The sequence below is a fragment of the Gouania willdenowi genome, chromosome 5 (genome assembly GCF_900634775.1).
Source record: "Gouania willdenowi chromosome 5, fGouWil2.1, whole genome shotgun sequence".
NCBI classification, from domain to species: Eukaryota; Metazoa; Chordata; class Actinopteri; order Blenniiformes; family Gobiesocidae; genus Gouania; species Gouania willdenowi.
In genome coordinates, this window is record NC_041048.1 from 18,087,845 (window position 1) to 18,112,286 (window position 24,442).

The window sequence follows — 24,442 nt, forward strand, 5'->3', positions numbered from 1 at the left end:
TAAAGTTTTTAATCTCTGCTGTCCTAATGCTTTCCTTTCTCTCTTTCTCTTCTTGTTCTCTCATTATCCTGCCATCGCATCACAACCTTTGCTTCATTCTCTCATTCTTTGCCTTACTTTTCCTTCACTGATCTGATTCTCCTTTACCATCTTTCTTTTTTTCATCTTTGCTCTTCCAATCTGTTTTTCCCTACATGTAATGTAGCACTATTTTGCTGATGCCTGGAACACATTTGATGCCTTAATTGTTGTTGGTAGCGTCGTCGATATTGCTATCACTGAAGTTAATGTAAGTACTAGTTTCATTCTCTTTTCTCAGTTAAAATGAAGCCTTACACGAACACCAGGAGGCAACTCTAAGATTTAAATGGATACTCAATTCTAATGACAAAGACAGATCAAGTGTAAGAATTTAATGTGTAAACTTTACGAGTAGGAATGACAGAGATTGGTTAAAAGCATCTGATGCTTTGTAAACTTACCTGTTTTAAGGTGTCTTCCTTGCTCAGCCTGAAGGCATGCGTGGATCTATGGTAAGATGTCTGCTAGTGGCATCCATATGCTGGGCCCACTGACATCTTCAAAGCCAGATTTAGTGGGTTTTAATTTGACATCAAAATCCATTAGCTGTAATGTCTCCTGAATAACTTCACAACTTCCAAGGAACTGGATGACATGTGATGTAACTAAGTGCTAAAACATCAGATTGAAATGCTATTTCACCATAGACTCTCCATGGGAGCAGAAATACAAAGATTTAGCCTGACCTGACAACATCATGTGATGCAAACGCTGATGGGCTGAAATCTCCAAAATAGCATTGCCCACATACAAAAAGATATAATTATGTAAATATATTATTCAAGTGACTCCAAAGACATCTTTTACACAAATTAGTGTCAAACATATTATTCAGCTTTAGACCGATCATCCAAAGTGCATTCATGTGATGGGCTACTTTTTTACTCACTACAAAATATTACTCCATAAATTTATTAGGAAAATCAGAATCAGAATCTTTATTTGTCATTGCACATGTTACAGAGCAACAGAATTTCATTTCAGTTTCATCTCGATCAAGAAAACATGAAAAGGCTATCACATATAACACATATAGCATGGGAGGACAGGAGCGGGAGAACTTTGGATCGCCACAAGAGCGGCGCCCCGTATTTTAATTGAAAAAATGGAAGAACAACAGGAGGAGAGGTGAGGGCGAAGGCTTTAAACTGGGTTCCCTATTGGGGAGGACAGAATAAAACTAGGAAAAAACCTCCTCAGCATACATACACCAAAACAAAACACAGTCACAGAAGAGCTCGAGAACATAGCACCCCTCCAGGCGAGGGGTGCTATGTTCTCTTTTCACTGTGGCTGCCCAATGCTGCTTAAGGATGGTTTAAATGCACAGCTATATTGTCATGTATATAACTGTTAGAATAGAGTAATTGTCCTAATAAGGGCCGTGTCAAACAATCAATCATAGTGATTAACGGTAATTTCCCGGGTTAATTAGAAATGAAATTAGAAAGCTCTAAAGCTGCCACTTGTACACACTGATCTCTGCCAGGCTGTTCATAGGCTGTATTTACCAAGGTGTATATATTTAATATATAGTATAACTACTAATCCAGAGCACGTTAAAAACTGCAAACAAAACAAACCTTTTGGTGCCAGAGTACAAATTTTTTTTCTAATTCTTTTTTTCATAAAGTAAATGTAAAATGAGCTTTATGATAACAAGGCTTTCTTGATAAAATTATGCCAATGGTTCTTTTGTGAGGCTTCTTTTTAACATAAATGTGTAATAACCTGTCAGTAATGCATTCTTCTTCTCTTTCTTCCTGAAATACTGTCAGTAATTATCTTTTGTGAGAAACAAAACCAGCTCACGGTTTCTATTAGCTGAAGCATGTGTTTGCTTTGAAGAAGGAATTTTTTTAAATTACTACGCTTTAATATTTGCTCTTGTTCTCTTTGTTTCCCATAGAAACTTGTAGAGGCAAGTATGGCAATAAACAAAAATGTGTTTGTGTGTCACCTGTGGTTGATAGCAACTTTATCTTTGGGACCCCTTATAACTATTGAAAATCAACTTTACATGCATGCTGTTAATCGCAAAATAACACAATATGCTCTGTTATGATTTTCAATAATGAGCTTTATATACTAATGCAAGCCCTGATATTAACTCCCACTAACTACAACACCAACCAGTTACGTACTCTATTCTTTCTGGATTACTCTGCAGCAAGATACTTTAAAAAGGGGTTTGTTTTTGTGGCTTTTATTTTGACAGGTACAAATAAATCCATGAGACGTTTCAAAACTTGAGCACTGCTAGCAGATAACTTGAGACCACATTCTGAAAGGTCTCATACGTACGTTTTGTTACTTACGATAGGGGCATTACACCAAAGACTTGGGTCATATTTTGCGTAGAGCGTAGAATAAGCCTGATGGGTCATTGTTCATCAGTGCACTCTTTAAAAAGTAAATCTGGCCACGCCTTGAGTTTGGAAATCAAGCTTTCACTGGTTATTTTGAGCTTCCTTCCCTCCTCCTGAGAGCTCTCATATAGTATCTGAGCTGCAGTGCTGTTTAATATTATTCAGTGTTTTTTTGTTTTTTTATTTGGTTTAAACATGTGACTGCATGATTATATAAACTATTACTAGCTTTATTTTGAAAATGTTGTTTTCTTTGTTATGCATGTGTGTGATTTAAGTGTATATTGTTTAGGTTGTTTGTACAAACAGCTGGTGTGTGCGTGTGGGTGCGTGTTTGTGTGTGTGTAGGCATTTCACTCTGGTTTAAGTCCCATGTGTGTTGGTATTCAGGTGTGTCATATCACTGTCCCATAGACTCATAACAGATTCTATGAGTTTGGTTTTCCAGTTATTGATCTGCTTGCCAATGCAGTCATGCATTTTGCTGGCGCACTAACCAAAAGCATGCAGGGATGTCTCCCATTACCCTCATTCCCTCACAGCCTGTCCATGTCCCATCTCTCACAGATGGCGCTTGGCCACCCGCTTCATTCCCCTCCGGTCAGTTTTGTTCAGTTTCTTGTGATGTTTGCACTTTTTTTTGGTTTGCAGTTTGATCTTTACTTTCAGGCAGAATGAATGGCCCTGGAGCTCAGAGCTAAAGTTTTCTACACAACATTAAGGCAGATATAAAATTCAACAAAATAAACCACCCAGGAAATATTATCTTTGTTAAAATTCCTTAAAGTTGTGTAGGCAGCTACAGCTTCCTCTGCAGTTCATGGAATGCTTTAACAATCGTAAGTAGATATAGATTTAAAGCTTATTCAGTTCAACTAAAGCAGCGTCTCACCAGCGGTGAGAGTGAAAGTTAAGACTGTGAAATCCGAAAAATGCATTGGCACATCAAAACACAATGACAGCGTTGAGGTGGTTTCTATGGTGACCCTGATGGGCGTTTTAATGCAGCTGAGCGTGAGGTTCTTTGAAGACTTGTGAGTTTGTGTCATCGTGATTGTCTCTGTGTTTTGTTTTGTTTTCCTGTAGTGAGCTCCTAAAGCTCAGAAATGGGCTCATGTGTAATGCAGGTGTGTAGAAACCAGTCAGGTGCATGAACCCTCACCTCAGTATCTCTCTTCATGCATAAAATCTCAATCTTTTCTCCTGCATCTCTTTCAGTAAGGCTAAATCTGTTTTACTCTTAGTGACCGTACTGGTGTCTATCACTGGTTTCCTTTCTCTCTCTTTCTCTCTGTTTCTGCACTGGACTGTAAGAGCGCCCTGCTGTGGCAGCTATGTTGAAGGGCACGACAGGCATGCATGATTTGCTGCATTTCTATAACTTCCTCACTGGCTCAAAATCATCCGAATGTCTTACGTGTACATGCAGCGCTTCCTCAGCAATGCTGAACGCATGCATCATCTGCGCTGTGGCCAGGATTACCGAAAGAACCTCTCAGAGCTAATTCTATATTGTTACCATTTTTTGCTCATTTTGCACATCACACCGACAGGCAATGGAGTGCTTAGGGATAAAAAAAAGTATTTGGATAAGTGTATGTGTTCTGTGTATGGTCATTTTACAAGTTTTTGTACTGAGGTTTTTGTTTTTTTTTTACTGTCAAAGTCTAATTATATGATACATCATGTGCAAACAAAAAAATGGGTGATCTAAACCTAATTTACTTAACTTGTGTTCGAGTTTTATTGTAGGCCATGGTAATATTACACACAGTGTATTGCATTTATTTAACATTTGCCTGAATATGAAGTCAATGGCAGTAGCAGCTGTGGTTGGATAAGTCTAGCAGTGCATCTGCTGTAGTATTTATGAACATTTGGTCCATCGGTTTTCCATGACCACCATGCAAAGATCACCAAAGGCATCTCATAAAATCCATTTATTCACATGATCCATCATAGAGGGGGAGTGATAAAGTTGTGTTCCCAATCCTTCATGTTGAATAGTATTTAAGTGATTTCTTGTTTGTCAGTTTGACCCGCTGTTGTTAACTCCCATGGTTACATATGTATCTGTCTTTTAATCATGTTCTAATATATGTCATTGTTTTAGCTTTTTATCAATGGGAACCGGAATGAATGTGTGTCTTTGTTTTAGAGACGAGGGTTTTGTTCTGTCACTGAGACATGTAGTGATTTTGTTCTGTCTCGACTGTGGCGTGAAAATAAACCCAAAAACGTTTGATGTTTAAGTTAGAGCCAAATGTGTGTAAGACAAGTCATTAATGCAGGTCTTTGATTTTTAAAGCCAACGGAGACTCCTCAGGTGGATGAGATGGGGGTAAGATTTTCCAACCCTCAACCCCCTGTTAGGGTCATGTCATGATAGAATTTAGCCTTTTTCAGCTTTCTTTGGAATTGTTTAACACTTCCTGTCCCCTTGTTTGAATTTAATTTCTTCATTAACCTCATCAGTTTCTAATCTTTAAGTTTCTATTCTGTGTGTTAGTTCATTCAAAGATGAATCCTCAAAACATCCCCCCCTCCCCTGAATTTTCCAGTAATTTTGAAAGAGACCGTGTCATTCAAACGTGGCGCTTCAATCCAGTTAGGTGGCAGTAGCTTCATGATGCTCTTCACGTTTGTACTGCTGACACGTTTTCATGGTCTCTCCCACCACTCCCGAGTGGGCCGGTGACCCATGGTTGAATTTCCCCTTTGGATCAGGTCACATAACGTTGACCTGTGAACCTCCTGGCTGACCCCACTGGGTTGGTCCCACTGTGACTCCGCATGCAGTAACTCTGGACTGAGGGTGCCATGCTTGTGCAGATGTGTATACTGTCAAGTATGGCAAGGTTTTTCTCCAGCATGCTTGCCTCCTCGCTTCCTTCCCTTTAGGTCTGTACAGTGACAATGAACCTGAATGTGCTTTGGTCACAGACAGAAACATATCAGCTGTGGCTGCACTGCATTTAAGACTTGGTTAAAAAAAAAAAAAAAACAGGCATTTTGAAAATCAAGCCCAGTTTGTTTACATTCATTTTTTTCAGTGGGTAAAGATGCAGTGCTGTGCTCTCAGTTCATTTGTATCTGGTGAGGTCTCGCTGCAGCCCTCAGCCACAAAGCACAGTCAGGCCCTCTGCATTCACTACCGCTACATTATTCGCCTGCTGCTGCAGACTCTGAACTCTTATTTCCACAGAACACAGAGGACAGCGCCCGCATCTCCATCACCTTCTTCCGGCTGTTTCGAGTTATGCGCCTGGTCAAACTCTTGAGCAGAGGGGAGGGCATCCGCACACTGCTATGGACATTCATTAAATCCTTCCAGGTGAGCAGTCGTGCATTTATTTGGGTCTGTTAAAGAAGAATTAAGATCAAGTATATTGATTATGTTGTGTTTGAAACTTTTACCCAAAAGGCTCTTCCATATGTGGCTTTGCTGATAGCCATGCTGTTCTTCATCTATGCTGTCATTGGCATGCAGGTTGGTTATTGACAGTGAAAGATAATGTCTTGTATCTTGTTCATCCACATTGGTTCAGGGTTTAGTAATTCATTGGCAACATCTGTGCTACAGGTGTTTGGTAAGGTGGCCATGGTGGATGGAACGCAAATCAACAGAAACAACAACTTTCAGACCTTCCCTCAGGCTGTGCTGCTGCTCTTTAGGTCTGTTTTCATTCACGTCCAACGTTTTTACATTGCAGTGTTGTTTTTGTAACATCCTGCCTGTTCTGTAGGTGTGCCACTGGTGAAGCGTGGCAGGATATCATGTTGGCGTGCATGCCAGGAAAACTTTGTGACCCGGAGTCAGACTACAACCCTGGAGAGGAGATGACATGTGGCAGTGGATTTGCAATCATTTATTTCATCACTTTCTACATGCTCTGTGCTTTCTTGGTACGGAAAGCATGAATCGTTTAATCTTTGATTATTTCAATCCTTGTTGCAGATTCTTTATTCATCTGGCTGTTGTGATTCACCTCTTTGTTACGTTTAAGAAGCACATTTTTGTTGAAGTATAGACCATTTATTTTGTAAAAATAAATAAAGCCCAAAGAAATTGGCTGCCGCACAGTTTATATCTTGTTGGATTAAATAAATTACTTGTTTGCTCACGTCTAGATTATCAATTTGTTTGTGGCCGTCATCATGGACAACTTTGACTATCTTACGCGTGACTGGTCTATTCTTGGTCCTCACCATCTGGATGAATTCAAAAGGATTTGGTCGGAGTATGACCCTGAGGCTAAGTATGTATTACTACATTTAAAAATGTAAAATGTATCTTTTTTCCAAGGACTGTCATATCTACTTTTTCTTCTTTTTTCCTTTAGGGGCAGAATAAAACATCTGGACGTTGTAACCCTTCTTCGTCGCATCCAGCCTCCTCTTGGTTTTGGCAAACTGTGTCCCCATCGAGTGGCCTGCAAGGTCTCACAGCTGTCAGAAACTTATCGTAAAGGGGAAAGAACTGTTTCTTAAGATGTCCTACCATGCTGAAGTTCTCTGGCTCTTTGTTTTTTCTTTCAGAGGCTGGTGGCCATGAACATGCCGCTGAACAGTGATGGCACGGTCATGTTTAACGCCACTTTGTTTGCTCTGGTGCGCACAGCTTTAAAGATTAAAACGGAAGGTACACCCGGATATTCACATTCATCTCCTTTTGAAATTACTTTGTTTGTTATTTTTCGATTGCTGTAAAATCATAGTCCAGGCTCTTAGAAATGCTTTGTTTTCCTATTGGAGCAGGCAATCTAGAACAGGCCAATGAAGAGCTGCGAGCTGTCATCAAGAAAATCTGGAAGAGGACCAGCATGAAGCTGCTGGATCAAGTAGTGCCCCCCGCTGGTGGTTAGTGGAACTTGTTTTCTCCATTATGGTTGAACACTCTCTCTCTTTCTCCATGGTGTAATGCTCTTTACGTTACACCAGTCAAACACTTCACCCCTCTAACATGCAAATTCTCATCCTTTCTACTCTGCCAATCTTCTGCTCGTTTATGTATTTTACTGTGTGTGTTTGTTTCACATACCTTTAGCTTCTGGATCTTAATGAAGGCCTTGGACTATCTGCTGGCCTTTGGGCTTGCACGACCTTCTGACCACATGCAATGTATTTTTTACTAAATCTGTCTGTCGTTCTACATCTCGTTCCTTTTTCTTCACTCTGTCGCTGTCTCTTCAACTGCTGTCTCTCACTGCTTTGGCTTCTCACACTTGTTGTATTTCTGCTTTTAAAACTGAGGCTCTTCAGAATATTCTGAAGCAGTTCTGTTTTAGGGTGGTGGCATGGAACTGGTGTCCTCTGTCTCTGATTGCTGTCCCCAGAGTGCTTATTCAAAGTGATTCAGACCGCTGCTTCTCTTCCACCCTGACGTATCAAAACAGGATGAATGATATGTTTTCTTTTTAATGCACACTTACACAACTCAAACTACTAATTTCAGACCTCAAATTTTACTCAATCCTAAATATGAGATATTTGTCGGGGGGGTAAATCTCAATAGTTTTTTTTTTCTGTGTGGCTGCCCCAGACTGACACATCTAAGGCCTGATTTAGTAAGAGCCCAAATAATGAGAGCTGAAATAGGTGCTCACGCAAATTGATTGCACATGCTGTTTATTCAACCTTTTACAGATGATAACAGATGCAAAACAGCTAAAAAAGCAAGAGTTAAACTAGAGATTTTTATTTGCAAACTCAAGTAGGAACGTAAAGTAGCCAAAGAGAAAGATCTCACACCCAATATGAAAATGATGAGGTTTTATTTTATTGGAAATTCTAATACACACCCTGTGGAATTATAGTAAACAAATCTGAATTTAAGCTCGAGAGACAAAATAAATGAGGTTGTGTGTGAGGAAGTCAATGTTGTAGCAAAAACAAGTAGAATAGCAGATAAAGTCAAGAAAATATGGACAGAAGAAAAAATAAATACAAATAGCTCATAGAAATTGAAATTGTATTTTTGCGTAATTCATTCCAGAAATGTTAATCAAGCAGAAGAGATCCCTTATCTCTGTTGCCTTTTTTCCCACTCCTCCTCCTTTCATTTGTGCCTGCAGCTATTCAGTTGCATCTTTAGTATACCACATTGCACATGGTAAATTAATGTATTTGCAACTCCTCTTACCAATATTCTAGCAGAGATGCCCAGATTACAAATTCATAGGCAATCACCTGAAATAGATTCCTTTTGTTGTTTTGCCTCAATAGTAGATCAGCAGCTACATGTGTTTGTGCGCTGTTCATTTTCTGCACATATTAACACACTCAAACCTTTTGAAAATCAGGCCCAAAATGACCATTAATTTCATGAAATGTTTTGGTGACTACAGATACTAAATGAGCTTTAGGAGTGATTCTTAATGTAATATGATGTGTTTTATTGGTAGGTTATAATCCTAATACTATATGTTACGTCATAATTAATCATGGTACCTGAATATACCGTATTTAGTCTTGTTTAAACTTAGTTAACTAATTGTATATATTTTGTCAAATAGTTCAATACAAATTGTAGCCATTTTAATTTTCTCCTTTTAAGATATCCAAGTGTGGCAATGATTCTGAGGATGGATGTACATGATTTAGTCCTAATATTTTAAATTAAAGAGGGGTTTGGGTCTCTGTAGACCTAGGGAGGCAGAAAAAGGATGAAGACCCTGAGTGCTTTGTGTGGTGATCTGCTGACACAGGAGGCATTTGTGTGGTCTGTTCACTCAGATGATGAGGTAACCGTGGGGAAGTTCTATGCCACTTTCCTGATACAGGACTACTTTAGGAAATTCAAGAAACGTAAAGAGGAAGGCCTGGTGGGTGCCCACCCCTCCCAGAACAACACGGCCATCGCTTTGCAGGTGAGTTTCCCACGAACCTAAGTGTGTCTCAGAGAGAATGACGTGTGGCACTGCTGTGGGATAACTTGTCTTATCACATTTCACTCAAATATCATTAAGTGTGCTAATGTTATTGTTTATGATCCAGCAGGACATTCATGATCTAGGTGCACAGTATAAATCTGTGACTGTGGTTTGTGTTTCCAATCTGTAAATGTAATGTTTGTCTTTAAATATCATATGTATTGATGTTAAGCATGCTTTATCATCTCCAGCCATCGTGTCATGTGTTTTCTGTGCATTAAGTCTCTAGAAATGTGTTTGCGAAGCTTGTTACATTTTTGGTTTGTTAACATTTGATATATGGCTTTAGCGTGTCCCCATATATCTCAGCCATGCGGTAAACATTACCGACATTTTTATTGTTGTACTATTTTAGCCTGCAAATGGTGTCACCTTTATTTTTTAATACAACAAGGGAAAATATTTTAAGTGTTGATTATTTGTAATTTAGTTTAAAGTCACACACTTAGGGCCCTATTTTCATGTCAGACTTTTAGCTATCAACTAGGAAACTAAGGACGCACTCCATGCCAATCTAAGCACATTTGACACCTTTCCAGATTGTTTGGCTGGTGTGAGTGCAACTATACACACACAGTAACATACACAAGGCAGAAAACTTGGTAATTTCAAATCTGGACAAGTGGTTAAAGTAACCATTACTCGGCTGCAACCACATAAAACACAAGAGCACTCAGAGAGCACAAATTTCCACCAGTGCCAAATATCGTCTTCAACAGATACTCACAGTTGTGTGGATCAGTGATCCTGGTCATGGTACCTTGATCTTCCATATAGGCTTGGAAGAAATTTCTATCCCCATTAATTTACTTGATATACTGTTTTATTTCGAACAAATGCAATAATACAAAAAACCAATATTACAATAAACAAAAGATTTGATGCAGATGGCTTCCCTCAAAAAATCAAATCAATTACATATATTACTGCATACACATACTTTGTGTTCGAAAGGGAGTGGGTGGAAGTATTAACTCATTAGTCCCACCTCTTTTTCTAAATTACAGTTACAAATAATCAAGCGTCAGCATCCTGTTTTCCAGTCATTGCTGCTTGTCATACAACATACAGTAGGTTGGATTGTATGGACACCCCCATTTTTTTTACATATCTCAATGAAATGCGCAATCTGGATTCCAATCTGGATGAAACTTTCTGGGGTAATTGAGGAACCAACTTGCCACAACTGAGTCGAATTTCATAAAGATCTGTAAATTACAAACCGTGATATGAGTTTTGGAATTTTCGCCAATGATGACAGATAAAGATTTTTTTTTTAAACTTATCCAAAATCAGTATATTGTCAAAATCCAATAAGCATTTTTTTATGTAATCCTGCTAACAGTCAATTTCATGAATGTCTGTAAAAATGTCACCTCCTTGGCAGAGGTAAATACATTTTAATGAGAATATTGCATCATGTGTATATGATATAGGAAAAAGATGACATGTGTAAATACAGCATGCGTCACAGTGAGAGTGCGCCTTAAGGTGCATTCGTTGGTGAAGGGATAGTTTATTTTGTAAATATCAAAAAAGCAATTAAAAATCATTTAAAACATGCAATCTAAGTGAGAAGCTGCTCTTAGAACTCACGTTACACACAAGTATTTGTTGGGCTGCCTTTTCATCAAGGAGCAATTCAGTTTCACTTACATCCTGACCAAGAAACATGAAAAACAATCACATATCACATGGGGGTACAGGTACGGGAGAACTGCCGGAGCACTCCGTTTTGGATGAGAAATATGGTACAATGGGTAAGAAGAGTTAAAAAAAAAAAAAGGCAAAACCAAACTAGGCCCTTGTAGGGAGGGGCGGAGTTCAGCAAACTCCTCAGCAAACATTGCAACAAAAACCAACAAACACAACATTCAACAGCACGTGATGAATCAATCTTCCATCCATCCATTTATTTTCAGACCTGCTTGCTCTTTTTTCAGGGTTGTGGGGTAGTCAGTCCTAATTAAACATAAAAATATATAAATCCTGCAGATTAATTGTAAATTTATTTTTGTCAGTTTGTATTTTAAAAATAATACGCTTGAAATATTCACTGGAATTTGAAACAATGGTAATGCATTTGCATAATTGAACAATTTGGAAGACTATTTAAATAATAGTTAATAGTGATGACTGAAAAGTGTAGTGTTCCCCAAAATCTTCATATGATGATTCTAGTTTAGTTTTGTATGTGAAGGAGCTCCACATTTAAATTCAGTATTAGTATTAGTTTAATTGTTTAATATAAATATATGACCACGTGGACCACCATGGAACCCATGACCATGTAAATCTTGGTTTTGTTGTCAAACCGAATGGTCATAGGGTTTTTTTTTTCTGTTTGTGATAAATACTGTATAAGGCCACGTATAAAAGTAATCCAAAGGTAGTTCAGTGTTGTTGAAATAGGGCCCTCTGTGTGACAGAAGCGCTTCTTATGGTCAGTGATGCTCAGGAAGCCACATCTTGTCCGTCTGCATTGTGTCTCACAGTCTTTCAGTGCTCTGTCAGGAGTTGTATCTACTGCACAGGTGTGAGTCTGTTCAGGGTGTGTGCGGACTGTGATTGTATAATGCCAGATTTGGTACTATGGTACTATTAGCCTTCCTGTTGTCATGATTACAGGCTGGCCTTCGCACGCTGCATGATATTGGGCCCGAAATCCGCCGAGCCATATCATGTGATCTACAGGATGACGAACTAGTAGACTTTATTCCTGAGGAAGACGAGGAGGTTTATAGGGTAACTGCTTCAAATTCACTCCAAGGGAAATTGCTTAAAGAGTAACTGAACCCCAAAACCACTTTTTTCTGCTGAATACAAATGTATTTGTGTATGAGGTAGTGCTGTTGATGAATCCTTGACCAACTCTCGACATTTTAGTCAAAGTATTTCAATTTATCATATTTAGCTGTAAAATGTCAGTGACTGCCCCCTATGGGTTGAAACCTGGCTATTACAGTTGATTTTTGCTATTGGCTGAGAACAAGATCATGTGACGTTTTGGGACCATCTTGCGTCACAAACAAACACTGTTAGCCCCGTCCCTTTTGTTAAAACTAGCACCTGTGGTCTGTACAATCTGTGGTGAGTAGGTTGGATTGAGAGAAGAGAATAGAGAGGTATATTGAGTAATGAGTAGCTAGTATAGTATAGACTGAGCGTGTCTTAACTGCTCCCGCCCATAATCAAGACATTTTTTGAATTTCCCTCCTAGTGGCAGGTCAGGGGTTTAGTTACTCTTTAAGTTTGGTGGGAAGAATATTCAACATATAAATACAGCTTTACTTCTATGGGAAAAAGAAAACAAATATTTATTTTTGCTTTTTTTTGGTTTGTAATACTTTGATGTTTTTCTGGCATTTCAAACGAAAGTGAAATCATTTTGATTTTCTTCATATTTTTCATTCCATAAATCAGCTTCTGAACCTGATTTTGCTCATTATATAATCGTAGACAGTATCAGCTCTCAGACTTAACATCAAAGGGATTTACATTTAGTTGTTTTGTCTGAAGTGGCGACTCCAGCTTTACCTTTAATGTTCCTTCACAGCGTAATGGTGGACTCTTCGGAAACCACCTGATGAACGGAGGTCATCGCCAATCCAACGGGCATCAGACAAACGCCACCCAGCGCCCCCTGCAGGTGCAGGCTCCACCTCACTACGCTCACATGGAGCAGCCAGTGGGACGCCTGTCTCGAGCCAATGCCATGTCACATCCCAACCACCGTCATCACCACCACCACCATCACCACCACCGCCATCACAATTCCTATGGCAAGTCTCCGAAGTCCACTAACATTAACCTCAACAATGCCAACGTGTCGAGTCTGCCCAACGGAGGACACCATCGTTACTATGATCACGCTCCTCCCAATGGATACCCAGGTCTACGCCGTCCTTATTATGACTATGAGAAGCCACGGACTCCTCAGGGGCAAAGGTATTTCTCTGCCAATTGTCATTTGTTCTGATGTAAACATGAAGCTCTGTAAAGCATATGTCGTGCACCCTCTGTGTCTGGTTATCATCTATTTGTGTGTTTTTGTTTCATCTTCCACGTTTTTGAAGCGAGACAGTCTTTACCTGAAAATACAGAACAATTGTGTTTCTGAACCATTCACTGAGACAAAGAGTTTTGTTTTTAGAGTCAATTTCTGTGTTTCAGGTACAAATATTTTATTACCTTTTTCCTTGGGCTTTATTTTAGATCAGAACATTGCACATACTGCAGATAAATGCTGCCATTAGAGACATTTCACCTGCAGCAACTTTTCACCGTAACTAGTTTTCAACCATCTAATTACTCAATGATGCTTCCATTTCTTTTATTGATCAATCTCTTAAAAAGATACAATTGGATCTGAGTATTTCATGCCATTATGTTCTTGGCTGTAGCCCTTATTACTGCACTTATTACGTGCTCTCTCCTCTTCTTTGTCACTCACTTACTAGGATGAAGCCACTCGTGCAAAAATTCCTTTCCTTATAGACATTTTTTTCAGGTGTCACTATGAATTTGCATGATTTTGGCACAAGGAGGTTTGAAATGGTGCCAAACCTGGTGTTGAAAGTACATAGAGCTTCTGGACTTTTTTTTTGGCTTCAATACACCATCAGCTTTATGGTTTTTTTTATATATAGCATTTATTTTTTAAGACATTTTTTGTAAAGTTTGTTGCTGGCGTCAGAAATATATTCAATCTAATGTTTTAATGTTCTAGATGCTCTTTACATTCAGGGCTGTGATTGTTCACTGCAAGCTACAAATTGCTGTATCCTTCAATTCATACTGTAAGGGTTTTAATTGTAACTTTTACACCAAATTGATCTAATATGGATAGGTATAGTATAGTGGTAACCCAATCATTGTGAATCCCAATGCCCTGTTTGTGTCAGATGCACAACGTCTGTTTTTCAGTGGGAAGGACAATTTAATTTGTGTCTTCTTTTGCAAAGGAGAAATGAATCACTACTACTACTACAAATTAAATTGTCAACCAACACTGGAATCACCTTCCACCATACTCTCTCCTTCTCATACTATATATATATTCTCATATATAAGAATGCTGTATATGCTTCATATACTGTATGGTATATATGTCACACATTCTTCATCCTGTCCTCTTCCCTTTTCTCCTCTCTAACTAAAATGCTTTCTCTCAACCATTCCTCTGCTTTCTTGGACAGAAGGCGCTACTATGAGACCTATGTTAGGTATGTTTCTTTATATTTAGGTTTGGTTTAAGCACCTGTCTGAACAACAGAAAAAGGCTTCCTTGTCGTTTATCTTCATTTCTTTGCTGGGTTCTACTTGCTGTTCCCCTATATTTCATGTTGGGTATATGTTTTCTCAGTGTAGGGGTATTAGTGCTTTGGAGGAAATAGAGCTGTAGAATATTATTGACCAGGATACAGCTGCTTCATGCATGTGTCAAAGTGAAAAGCTTGCTTTGAAGGAGACGGATGCTTGCCAATGAGGACGTGTATGACGAAGTCTATAATACGCTACACTGCTGTGGCAATTTTAATGGTCATAACCCTCCCACAGCATATGCTTATTCTTTAATCAGTTTTTATCCCCACATTAGAGAGATTGGTGAGAGTCAAGGTTATCAGCCACAGCTTGTGCCTGCTATCCTGGTTTGGCCGTGCTACACTTTTTAAGGGTGGTCTCTTGTACTGCTGCCCCTCAGAGGCTTGTGTCTGCATGGCAGTGCATGGCCTTATTCCAGTAGCGCTACTATAAGTGCCAGTTAGCACACTTTAACTTTTAGTCCTGACATATCTACAGGTCCCACAGAGGAGATGGCCCTCACCCGACTATCCGCAGAGAGGAAGAGTTTGATGAAGACCGTTTATCTGGGGAGTATTACAGTGGAGAGGAGTTCTATGAAGAAGACAGTATGCTGTCAGGCGACAGGTACTTTTTTCATTTGCGATGTTAGATGGTTTGTATTTGTCCTTTGCGAGCCTCTTTGTAACTGAGCAACAACTTTTTCCCTCCACCTGCCTCACAGGTATCAGAACAGTGACACAGAGTACGAGACACCCAAAGGGTACCATCACCCTGACGGTTATTATGACGATGATGAGCAGCCACTCTACCATGACTCACGAAGGTCACCAAAGAGAAGGCTGCTTCCTGCCACACCTCAAGGTATGTTATTATCCCCCGCCACGAAGTGGAAAAGGGGGATATAGGTTTGAGCTCCATCCGTTCATTCGTTCGTCCGTCCATGCGTCCGTCCGTCCTTCCAAGTTAAAGGGGACAGCTTTTCTCAGGAAGTGTTTAAGATAGGATAACCAAATTTGGTGTGTGGCTTCAGGGTATCAATACCTTGATGGAGTTCGAAAATGAGAAGCGCGTCAGCAGGTATTGCTATAACCAAGGTCAATGCGTTTTGGCCTAAAACTCCCAGGCCGTTTGTCGCACATTCAAAAACCTCATATCCACAGATTTCACGAATAGCACTGAATCACCTGGACTGAGCCACGCTCATTTCTGCCGATAATTGTGTTAGCACAAAATCGCGACAAACTGGAAAACCTACTTTTTTGAACTCATACTTGGAGTATCTGTCCAATCAGTGTTAAACTTCAGTTGGACCTGATCTAAAGTTGAGTGAAGAATTTTGTTTGGTCAAAATATGTGTAAGTTTTCTGCTAGCCTCTAACTTTCACATTTTAAATCACATCTTCATAAACTTTATATCCACATGTTCCCTAAATAGAGTTGAATTGTCTTACATAGGCCATTTCAACCAATTTTAACTTTTTTCAACAGATTTCAACTTTTTTCAACCTAATTGCTAATATTAAGCTATTGCTAGGTTATTGCTATTGCTAGGTAAATACGAATAAAAGGTCAGTGCTAATGCTAGACAAATGATAATGCTAGGTTAATGCCAATTCTAGGCTATTGCCAAATCTAGGCTAATGCTAATGCTAGGCTAATGTTATTGCTAACACTAGGATAATGCTAGGTTAATGGTATGCTAATGCTAATGTTAGGCTAATGCTATTGCTAACTAATGTGAACACTGGGCTAATGATAATGCTACGATAATGCTAATGCTAAGCTAATGCTAACACTGGGCTAGTGCTAACGCTATGCTAATGCTAACATTAGGTTAATGCTAATGCTAAGCTAATGCAGTGTGACGCGGACCAGCACCTGCATCCTCACTCAAAATTCTAGTTTCCTTTTTCTTCAGATCTTTACCTTCCTAACCCCTTCAGTAGCAGCTATTGCATGCTAGAATCCTGCATTTTGTCACATTTATTTGCACTGGCGGGGGATGTTGATGACTATGTCTTCTTGTTTTACCTCTGCATTTCTACAAATCACATTCAGCCTTGGTCTTAAAGCTTTAATTTGTTTACATCCAAAAATGTCTTTTTTCGCATGAAAATTGAATATCTTTGCAATTTCAGGAAGGTGCATAATCCTCAAGTTTTTCAGTGTTGCAGTTGCAAATCCACTTTGTAGTGCAGGTGATTTAAAGGTCTCATATCATGAATTTTTCACCCATCTAAGTTCTAAGAATCCCAAAAAAATAGTATTTGGGGTATATTTTCCCAAACTCGTCTGTTTTCCCTTTGAAAGTTGACTTTCTGGGCAATGGGCTGTTTAGTGCCTGCTTATGCATATTCATGAGTGGGCGTGTCTATATGCACTGACTTCATGCCTCGCTGAGGGAGATCATTGATCACCAATGCGATTTTCTGTTGCTATCCACACACTGTTGCTATTGTTTTCAGCCAAAAAAACTGCACATCACAGTTAAAGACATGGCTATTTAAGCGGCTATTGTGATTGTGTGTCCGTCTCAGCGCTTCAGGGTCTCACAGCAGCAGCAGCAGTAGTCATCGAGCTGCTTCAAACATACACCAGAGTGTTAAGCTGCTAAGTCACTTTCCACTTCTTCTAGCTACAGGAACAGTGCATTTAAGGTGCTAATCATTTGTTCTGTCAAACTGCTACGTAGCATTGTGTCACAAACACGTCAGAACAAGTCAAAGGTGATACGAGGTGATAGAACAGGTATTAAAAATGTGTCTGCTCCCTGGGCGCTACAGCGTTCCTTCCCACTGCTCCTCAGGAAGGGTTTAAATGCAGAGAACAGATTTTGTGCATGTAGCTTTACATATATGACAATAAAGTAGAATGTTCAATTCAATTTATATTGTGCAAAATACAACAAAGTCATCTCAAAGCGCTGAACAAAATATAAAGTCCATAGTAAGAAATATAGAACCCAACAAGATCCACATGAACAAGTATTTAGCAACAGTGGGAAGAAAAAACTCCCTCTTTTTTATAGGAAGAAATCTCCAGCGGAACCAGGTTCAGAGGTGGCAGCCATCCTCTTCGACTGGTTGGGGTTAGTAAACAGTAGGGCAAACAGAATAGGATAGAAAGATACACATACAGTGTATGTTCACTGTGGAGGCGTGGCTGATTTTCTCCCACAGGCTTCTAGGGTACACAGCCTGGGCTGTGACATGAGTATTTTATGTATGACTTACTTATGCTTGTACTTGAGTACAATTTCAATCAAGTAACAGTACTCTTTACACCTCTGGAATCACATACTCACAGATTAATCTAATATGTTGACTGTTAACCACATAATCAAATACTACTCACTTCTAATGATAATAAGCATGACATGTTAAAAAGTAACATGTAATACCTTGATATACTAGAAAAGATAATCCAGCATGAGCTGTAACCATTTTAATCTAAGGACAGGCAAGAGTTGTTAAGTTAGTTCAAAGAGAGCGAAGCCAGATAACTGACAGCATTCAAAGTGGCAGCGAGCCCATGTCACTCCTCACTGTGTTTTTATTTGGTTATCGGGTGTAAACGGGCTGTCATCTTCATGCCAAAGATACAGTGATAGGCTGTTAATATGCAGCAGCTGCAGCACAGCTTGATTTTACTTGCATTTGCTGGGTGATAAATTGCCTACAGGCAATTCAAATATAAAACCACATGTTACCATTTTAAATCTTGGTCATCTTGTCAATCCTTTACTTGTGCAGCTATTAAAAAGAAGCATTAATGTCTGACCATGTTAATTAGTTTATTCTGTTTTTAGCTTTGCTTGTTATTCAATAACAAGTTTCAGCTTTCATACTCACACAGTAAGAGCCTTGGATAGAATTACTGTTCTTTTGTTAAACTTAATCTTTTACAATAAAGTTTTGAAATAGACAACAAATGTGACAAAAAATTATGTCTACTTAATTTGTGAGGATTGGGGGACTTTTAAGTAAGAAATGTTTGAAGCTATTGGAGATACCATTACAGCTATTTTTGTATATTGTTAAAAATGTTACCAGGGTTTTTCCAAAAGGGCAACACAAGGGTCACATTGTTCCACGAAACTCCAATAAAGTGAAACAGAATGCAATAACTCTGTTGTAGCTGCTGTTCTAAATGAAGACTCCTGCTTACAAAATGTTCCAACCTCAACCAAACTACGAATTGAATGACCAAAAGTTCTTGTTGCTTTAAGTGCAGGATAGTTTTCCCCGAAGAGCAAAAATGTGCACCATGTGCTGCTTGTGTCTGCATTCCAACTGCGCTCTGAAGTCCTCGATTTACTGTGTACGTGTACATGTGAGCCATAATGTGATAAACAGCAGCGGGAGAAGCACGCTGGTAACTGTTCAATGATAAAACTTGTTGTCTGAAGCCTCCATTATCAAATTGTGTCGCTAAAGCACAACTAAAGGAAGAAAATCAGGGCGATCATGGGTCTAAACCCTGATAGTGCTGGCAGAAATCCTCAGCGGTCGCTCAGTAAATGCCTTCACCCAGCACAGTGTGTAAAAACTTACAAACAAATTGGTGCCCAGTCAATTTTTCCATTTGTTTTATCCATCATAGACGGGGTGGACTGGCCATCTGGCATACCAAGAATCGTACCAGTAGGCCGACGACCAAAAGTGGGCCCGTCTGGTCCGCTACGTGTTTTTTTTGTTTTTGGTTTTTTTTTGACGAGCTAGTGGAGGCAGACAGGGTAACTGGTGGCCAAAAATTGTCCAAAGGTGGTAAAAACATGGCAAGAAAAGAATGAAAAGTGACTAAATTAGGCCAAAAGCAGTCAAGAGTTGCCAAAAAATGGGCAAATAAAGAGGAACCAGGTGGTGTGTAATAGCAAAGGGTAGCTTAAATGGGCAAAATGTAGCAAACAATAGTGAAAAAGGGCAAAAATGGTGGTTAAGGAAGCAAGCTTGTAATCGGGGGTTCAAATTTCACCTGGGCCAACACTGTGGGATGTTGAGCAAGTCCCTAAACCCCCAGAGAACACATTTATGAGGATAAATAAAGGCGAAAGCCCCGGATTATTATGAATTAGGAAACAAGTGGTATTTATTGGGCAAAAGTTAGCTTAATTGGATTAAAAGTGGCCAAAAAAATGTAAGAAAAGACAAAAAACTGCAAAAATTGATTAAGAAAAAAAAAGAGAGAGAGAGAGATTTATTGGAAAAAGGAAGCCTGGAAACTTTTTGAAAAGGGGCAAAAATTGGACAAAGATAATTGCAAAATAGCCAAAGGAAATACGTAAAAAGGGGTTAAAGTTTCCCCCTTCTAAATTTTTCTGGAAGAATAATAATTAAAATGAGCCACACGTTGAGCATCACTGACTTAATAGCAGCTTCTACATGGTGTCTGTCTGCTAATAACGTAGTGGGCCGGTCTGGACAGAAAATGCCAGGGCTGAATTTTGGTCCCAGTTCATCCCTAATCATAGGCATACAGCTTCTTTTATTGTTTGTAAAGTGCTGCTCAAATTGTTACTGTGTCGATGTTCTGGCCTGTTTAGGTCACAGAAGACCCTCCTTCAACTTTGAGTGTCTGCGCAGACAAAGTAGCCAGGATGAGCTTCCACATCAGCGTACCGCTCTACCACTGCACCTTATGCAGCATCAGGTAAGACAAGTTTTATTCAACTGATTAATGTTAATGTTTGTCAGATTCATCACTGTAGTTTCTCTCATTAAATATTATTTAACTCTCCTATTATCCTCAAATATTACTTTGATAACACCTTTTATCATTGCCTTCAGAAAATAATTTTGTCAAAGAAATTTTTGTGTCAGGAACTTTGTTTATTTGTTGAAGACATAAATAACATAAATATCTTGAAAATCTTTCATTCAAATCTTTTTTTAATTTGGGGTGCACATTAATGACTCTCACAGAATTGATGTTAGCGATCGTGTCTTTCCTCTCATTAACATGCTTATTTACTTATTTTTTATCTCCATCAAATTAGGAAAAAAATAAAGTCAACGATTATATTTTGAATATTAAACATTGAAGGGGGGTCAAGGATAATAGGTGAATTAAGACCTTGTAATTGATAATTAATTACAATTATTTCATAATTATCATTTTAATTGTTTTTAAAACAAGTTCGGATAAACTATGGCCTGCGGAACATCTCCGCGCCGAATAGCAGGTACCACTTTCCCAAAAGGTCAGATTACTCGGTTCCACCGAGTCAAAACAAATGAAATTGTGCGACGTAAAATTGTAATCTACGTTGAATTGCCTTTGAAACGACATGTCACATGACTATGTTCCGATAAATTTAGAAATTTCCAGAAAAGGGGGTGGGCTCTTGACATAGGCTCATGGAATATCCATGTAAAATTGCAGCCCGATTCAACGAGCATTAGCCAAGGAGTAGTACTTTGAAAAATGGGGCCCCCGGGTGCCCCCGTGACACTTACAGAGTAATGGGCCCAATTTATATATTTGTTCGTGCCAATGATTTGGTGCCACCAACCGTCGTAATATTTGACTCGCAAATAAATGAAAAATTGACATTCGTTTTTTTTTTCTAAGTTAAAAGTGTCTTTAACTTAGATTTAAAAATGTCATGCATCATAATAATCTTCCCCTCCCCCCATCAGGTAATGGCTGTAGCAGGTCTGGACTCCAGCAGAGCCCACCGTCTGTCCCCGACCCGCTCTACCCGTTCCTGGGCCACACCCCCTGCCACCCCTGCCAGCCAAGACCAGTCCCCATATTACACGCCTCTCATCCGTGTGGACCACACACACAGGGAGAGCGTTGGTAGCAGCCAGCTCTCCATACGCAAGAGCTCGTGGTACTCGGACGATCCCGAGTTCTCCCAGAGGATGTTCTCCCCTGTCCACCTACAGGTGCCGCCTGAGTACTACAACCAGTACCATCAGAAGAGGGGCAGCGCCACCAGTCTTGTGGAAGCGGTGAGTGTGAAGATAATAGGAATGCAACTATACAGTTGTTTTATACAGGTGTTGTAGGTAGAAAATTCGCATTTAAATTCCTATGTATGGTGTATTGTATGATATAAAATTAACAAAACTTAATAAAATACATATAAAATAAAGTAACACTTCCAAAGCACAAATGCTTAATCCTGGCAGCTCATATACAAACTAGGTAAATATTAATTAAAAAAATAAAATAAATTAACAAAAATCGATTACTTTCCATTAAAAAAAAAAAACCTGTAACAAACTTAAACTGGCCATTTATTTAGTAGAGTGGATCCAGCATATTTAAAAGATGATTGAAGCCCACCTCTCTAAGCACCGAAAACGGCTGCAATATAAACAATGTTTACAGTCAGTTTTTCATTCACCTGGACAATGAAAGTCAAATATTCCCACACCACTGACTTTAAAGACTACGGTGCTCCCTTGCAGCCATAGCTGCTGCTCACTGCTAACCATGCGAACCATGCGAAAAGTAAATACCGTTGTTGTTAGCGTCACCAAACTTTAGCGCACGCTGACTCACAGGCACACAGGCAACACCAATTTAGAGAGACAGAGGAGCGTGGAGCCTATACACGTCAGTAATGAACCATGGATGCCATACCGAACGGTTCAATATATTATTGAGAATTGTTGCACACCTAGTAGACGATACAGTAACCTAATCTTTGAAACTTACATTTATTATTTGGTGAGAGGGGAGTCACACGTTTTTTCCTCTTTGCCAGGTTTTGATATCAGAAGGCCTTGGCAGATACGCGAAAGATCCAAAGTTTGTTGCTGCCACAAAGCACGAGATCGCTGACGCATGCGAGATGACGATTGATGAGATGGAGAGTGCAGCCAGTCACCTGCTGAATGGAGGAATGGCCCCGAGCATTAACGGAGTCAACGTCTTTCCAATTCTGACTCCAAGGGACTATGAACTGCAGGACACCGGGGCGAGCTACAGTGATGAGGAGCCAGAGACAGAACCCCGGGTTCCTTATGAGGAGGACCTTGCAGATGAAATGATCTGCATCACAACTTTATAGCAGCGGGTGGAGATGATCTACCAGTTCTCCCTCAATTGACAACAATATTGAAATTTAGAAGAAAAAAAAATGCATGTGTTGGCTTTGAACCAAAAGAAGTGCCTTTAAATTGAAGATAAAAAAGGCATATTCAAGAAAGACACACTAGTCCCGTCTATTTAACTGTTCTCCACCTGCCAGCGGCGCTCGCAGCATGGGAGTGTACCCTTTGTTTGAAAACACACAGGCTTGAATTGCAGGGAATCAGAAACGAGCACCGTGACTGCAAGGAGGGAGCTGAACCCCGTTGGCAAAGGTGTGAGACGCTCTAAAGGGGCGGGACTCTAAGGGTGATGACAATCAGATGCACGATGTCATTACCTCAGTCACTTTATTAAGGTTTGGCATATCATGCAAGTATTCAATGCAAGCAGAAAAAGGCATATCTTGTGATGGTTGTTAGAATCCTTCGATCCCTTTGTCGTGGTTGTTTAAAGTTTAAATCTCAGTGAAAACCTAAAGATCAACATTGGAGCCGCCCCAGGATATACAAGAACAACAAGCATTTGCAATGAATGCACGAGCAGGCGGGTTGTTTTCAAGTTCTAGATTAGCCTAAGTACTATTTCACTCAATATGCGGTAAATTGTATGATGATGCTAGAAACTTTGTAAAGAGATGCTCTATATTTTGTAATTATGTATTAATTTTAAAGATCAGCAATATGGACCCTTGTGACTCCTGGTAAGCTATAAAAGCCTTTCTAATCAGGCACATTATTCCAATATACCTTTTTATTGTTGTTGTTAATAAGCACTTTTCATTTTACCAACAACATCTGTGTTTCTTGCGTTGAACTCACTGTTGCACGAGATATGCAAAGGACTGATGCTTTCATAGAAAGTTGCGTTTAAAGGCTCAAGCATTGAGCAGAGCAGTACAGACAAAGGATGCACATTGGTTTCCATTCTGATATCAAATCAACATCCATAAAACACTGATTTCTAAATCCAACTTTGGTTTGTCCTCCCCTACTGAAATGCCTTTTTTTGCTGCTGAAATGGAGCTAAATAACAGGCACACTCTTTGTTAACCCGCGTGTAAATATAACCAATTTTGAGTCTTTAGCACGTGTAATTATGTTAAAGGTTTAACAAACAACCCAACACTTGTTAAATGAGAGAAAAAGCAATACAATACCCACACTACAAATCTCCTTCTTCTCTTGACCTGCAGGCTTTCTGCTATAAATGATACCTCTGAAGGCAACATATCAATGTCTGTAATTACCTGTTTGACACTGTTCAGGGTTGTTGGCGTGGTGACAGGACAGCAGTAAATAACAGAGCAACACACATGCACAGATACTGTAACGACTCACACTCACTGTTACAGGCAAGTTAGTGATTCCATTTAACAGAAAATGCATGTTTTTTTAGATTTTGGGAAGAAACTGGAGTAGAGACAATCTACTCATGCATGACGAGGACATGCAAACTCCCTAAAGGACAGACACGAGCCTCCACCCCCGGGCATGAACCAAGGCAGACGTGCGAACCACTACTCCCCTATCTATGGGTGGGGTGCCAAATGTAAAAACAGCAGACAAATTTTGAACATTTAGCTCACTTTCCTCATATTTAGTTATTTTTTTCTTAATATGAGACAGAAATTCATGTAAAACAGCATGTTCTAAATCAATGTAAAAAATGTGTAAACATGAAAACTAATGTTAAATGTTAAATCTAAAT

General features: G+C 39.4%; 1 protein-coding gene across 4 annotated transcripts in view; it reads left to right on the plus strand.

Annotated features, from left to right (window-relative positions):
* Positions 1-24,398, plus strand: part of cacna1da (calcium channel, voltage-dependent, L type, alpha 1D subunit, a) — an 87,312-nt gene extending 62,914 nt beyond the window's left edge. For 2 of the 4 annotated variants that reach the window (XM_028447007.1, XM_028447010.1), the window contains 20 exons: positions 206-289; positions 1,991-2,002; positions 4,759-4,791; positions 5,656-5,784; positions 5,875-5,940; positions 6,034-6,125; positions 6,197-6,356; positions 6,582-6,709; positions 6,794-6,890; positions 6,990-7,092; positions 7,206-7,310; positions 9,186-9,319; positions 12,011-12,127; positions 12,939-13,330; positions 14,581-14,607; positions 15,185-15,313; positions 15,411-15,550; positions 20,232-20,338; positions 21,328-21,645; positions 22,407-24,398. In XM_028447007.1, coding sequence (XP_028302808.1) covers positions 206-289; positions 1,991-2,002; positions 4,759-4,791; positions 5,656-5,784; positions 5,875-5,940; positions 6,034-6,125; positions 6,197-6,356; positions 6,582-6,709; positions 6,794-6,890; positions 6,990-7,092; positions 7,206-7,310; positions 9,186-9,319; positions 12,011-12,127; positions 12,939-13,330; positions 14,581-14,607; positions 15,185-15,313; positions 15,411-15,550; positions 20,232-20,338; positions 21,328-21,645; positions 22,407-22,712 — 2,679 coding nt within the window. In that variant the 3' untranslated portion in view covers positions 22,713-24,398. The remainder of the gene's footprint in view (positions 1-205; positions 290-1,990; positions 2,003-4,758; positions 4,792-5,655; positions 5,785-5,874; positions 5,941-6,033; positions 6,126-6,196; positions 6,357-6,581; positions 6,710-6,793; positions 6,891-6,989; positions 7,093-7,205; positions 7,311-9,185; positions 9,320-12,010; positions 12,128-12,938; positions 13,331-14,580; positions 14,608-15,184; positions 15,314-15,410; positions 15,551-20,231; positions 20,339-21,327; positions 21,646-22,406) is intronic. The other 2 variants (XM_028447008.1, XM_028447009.1) reach the window with 2 other exon arrangements.
* The last annotated feature ends 44 nt before the right edge of the window (positions 24,399-24,442 follow it).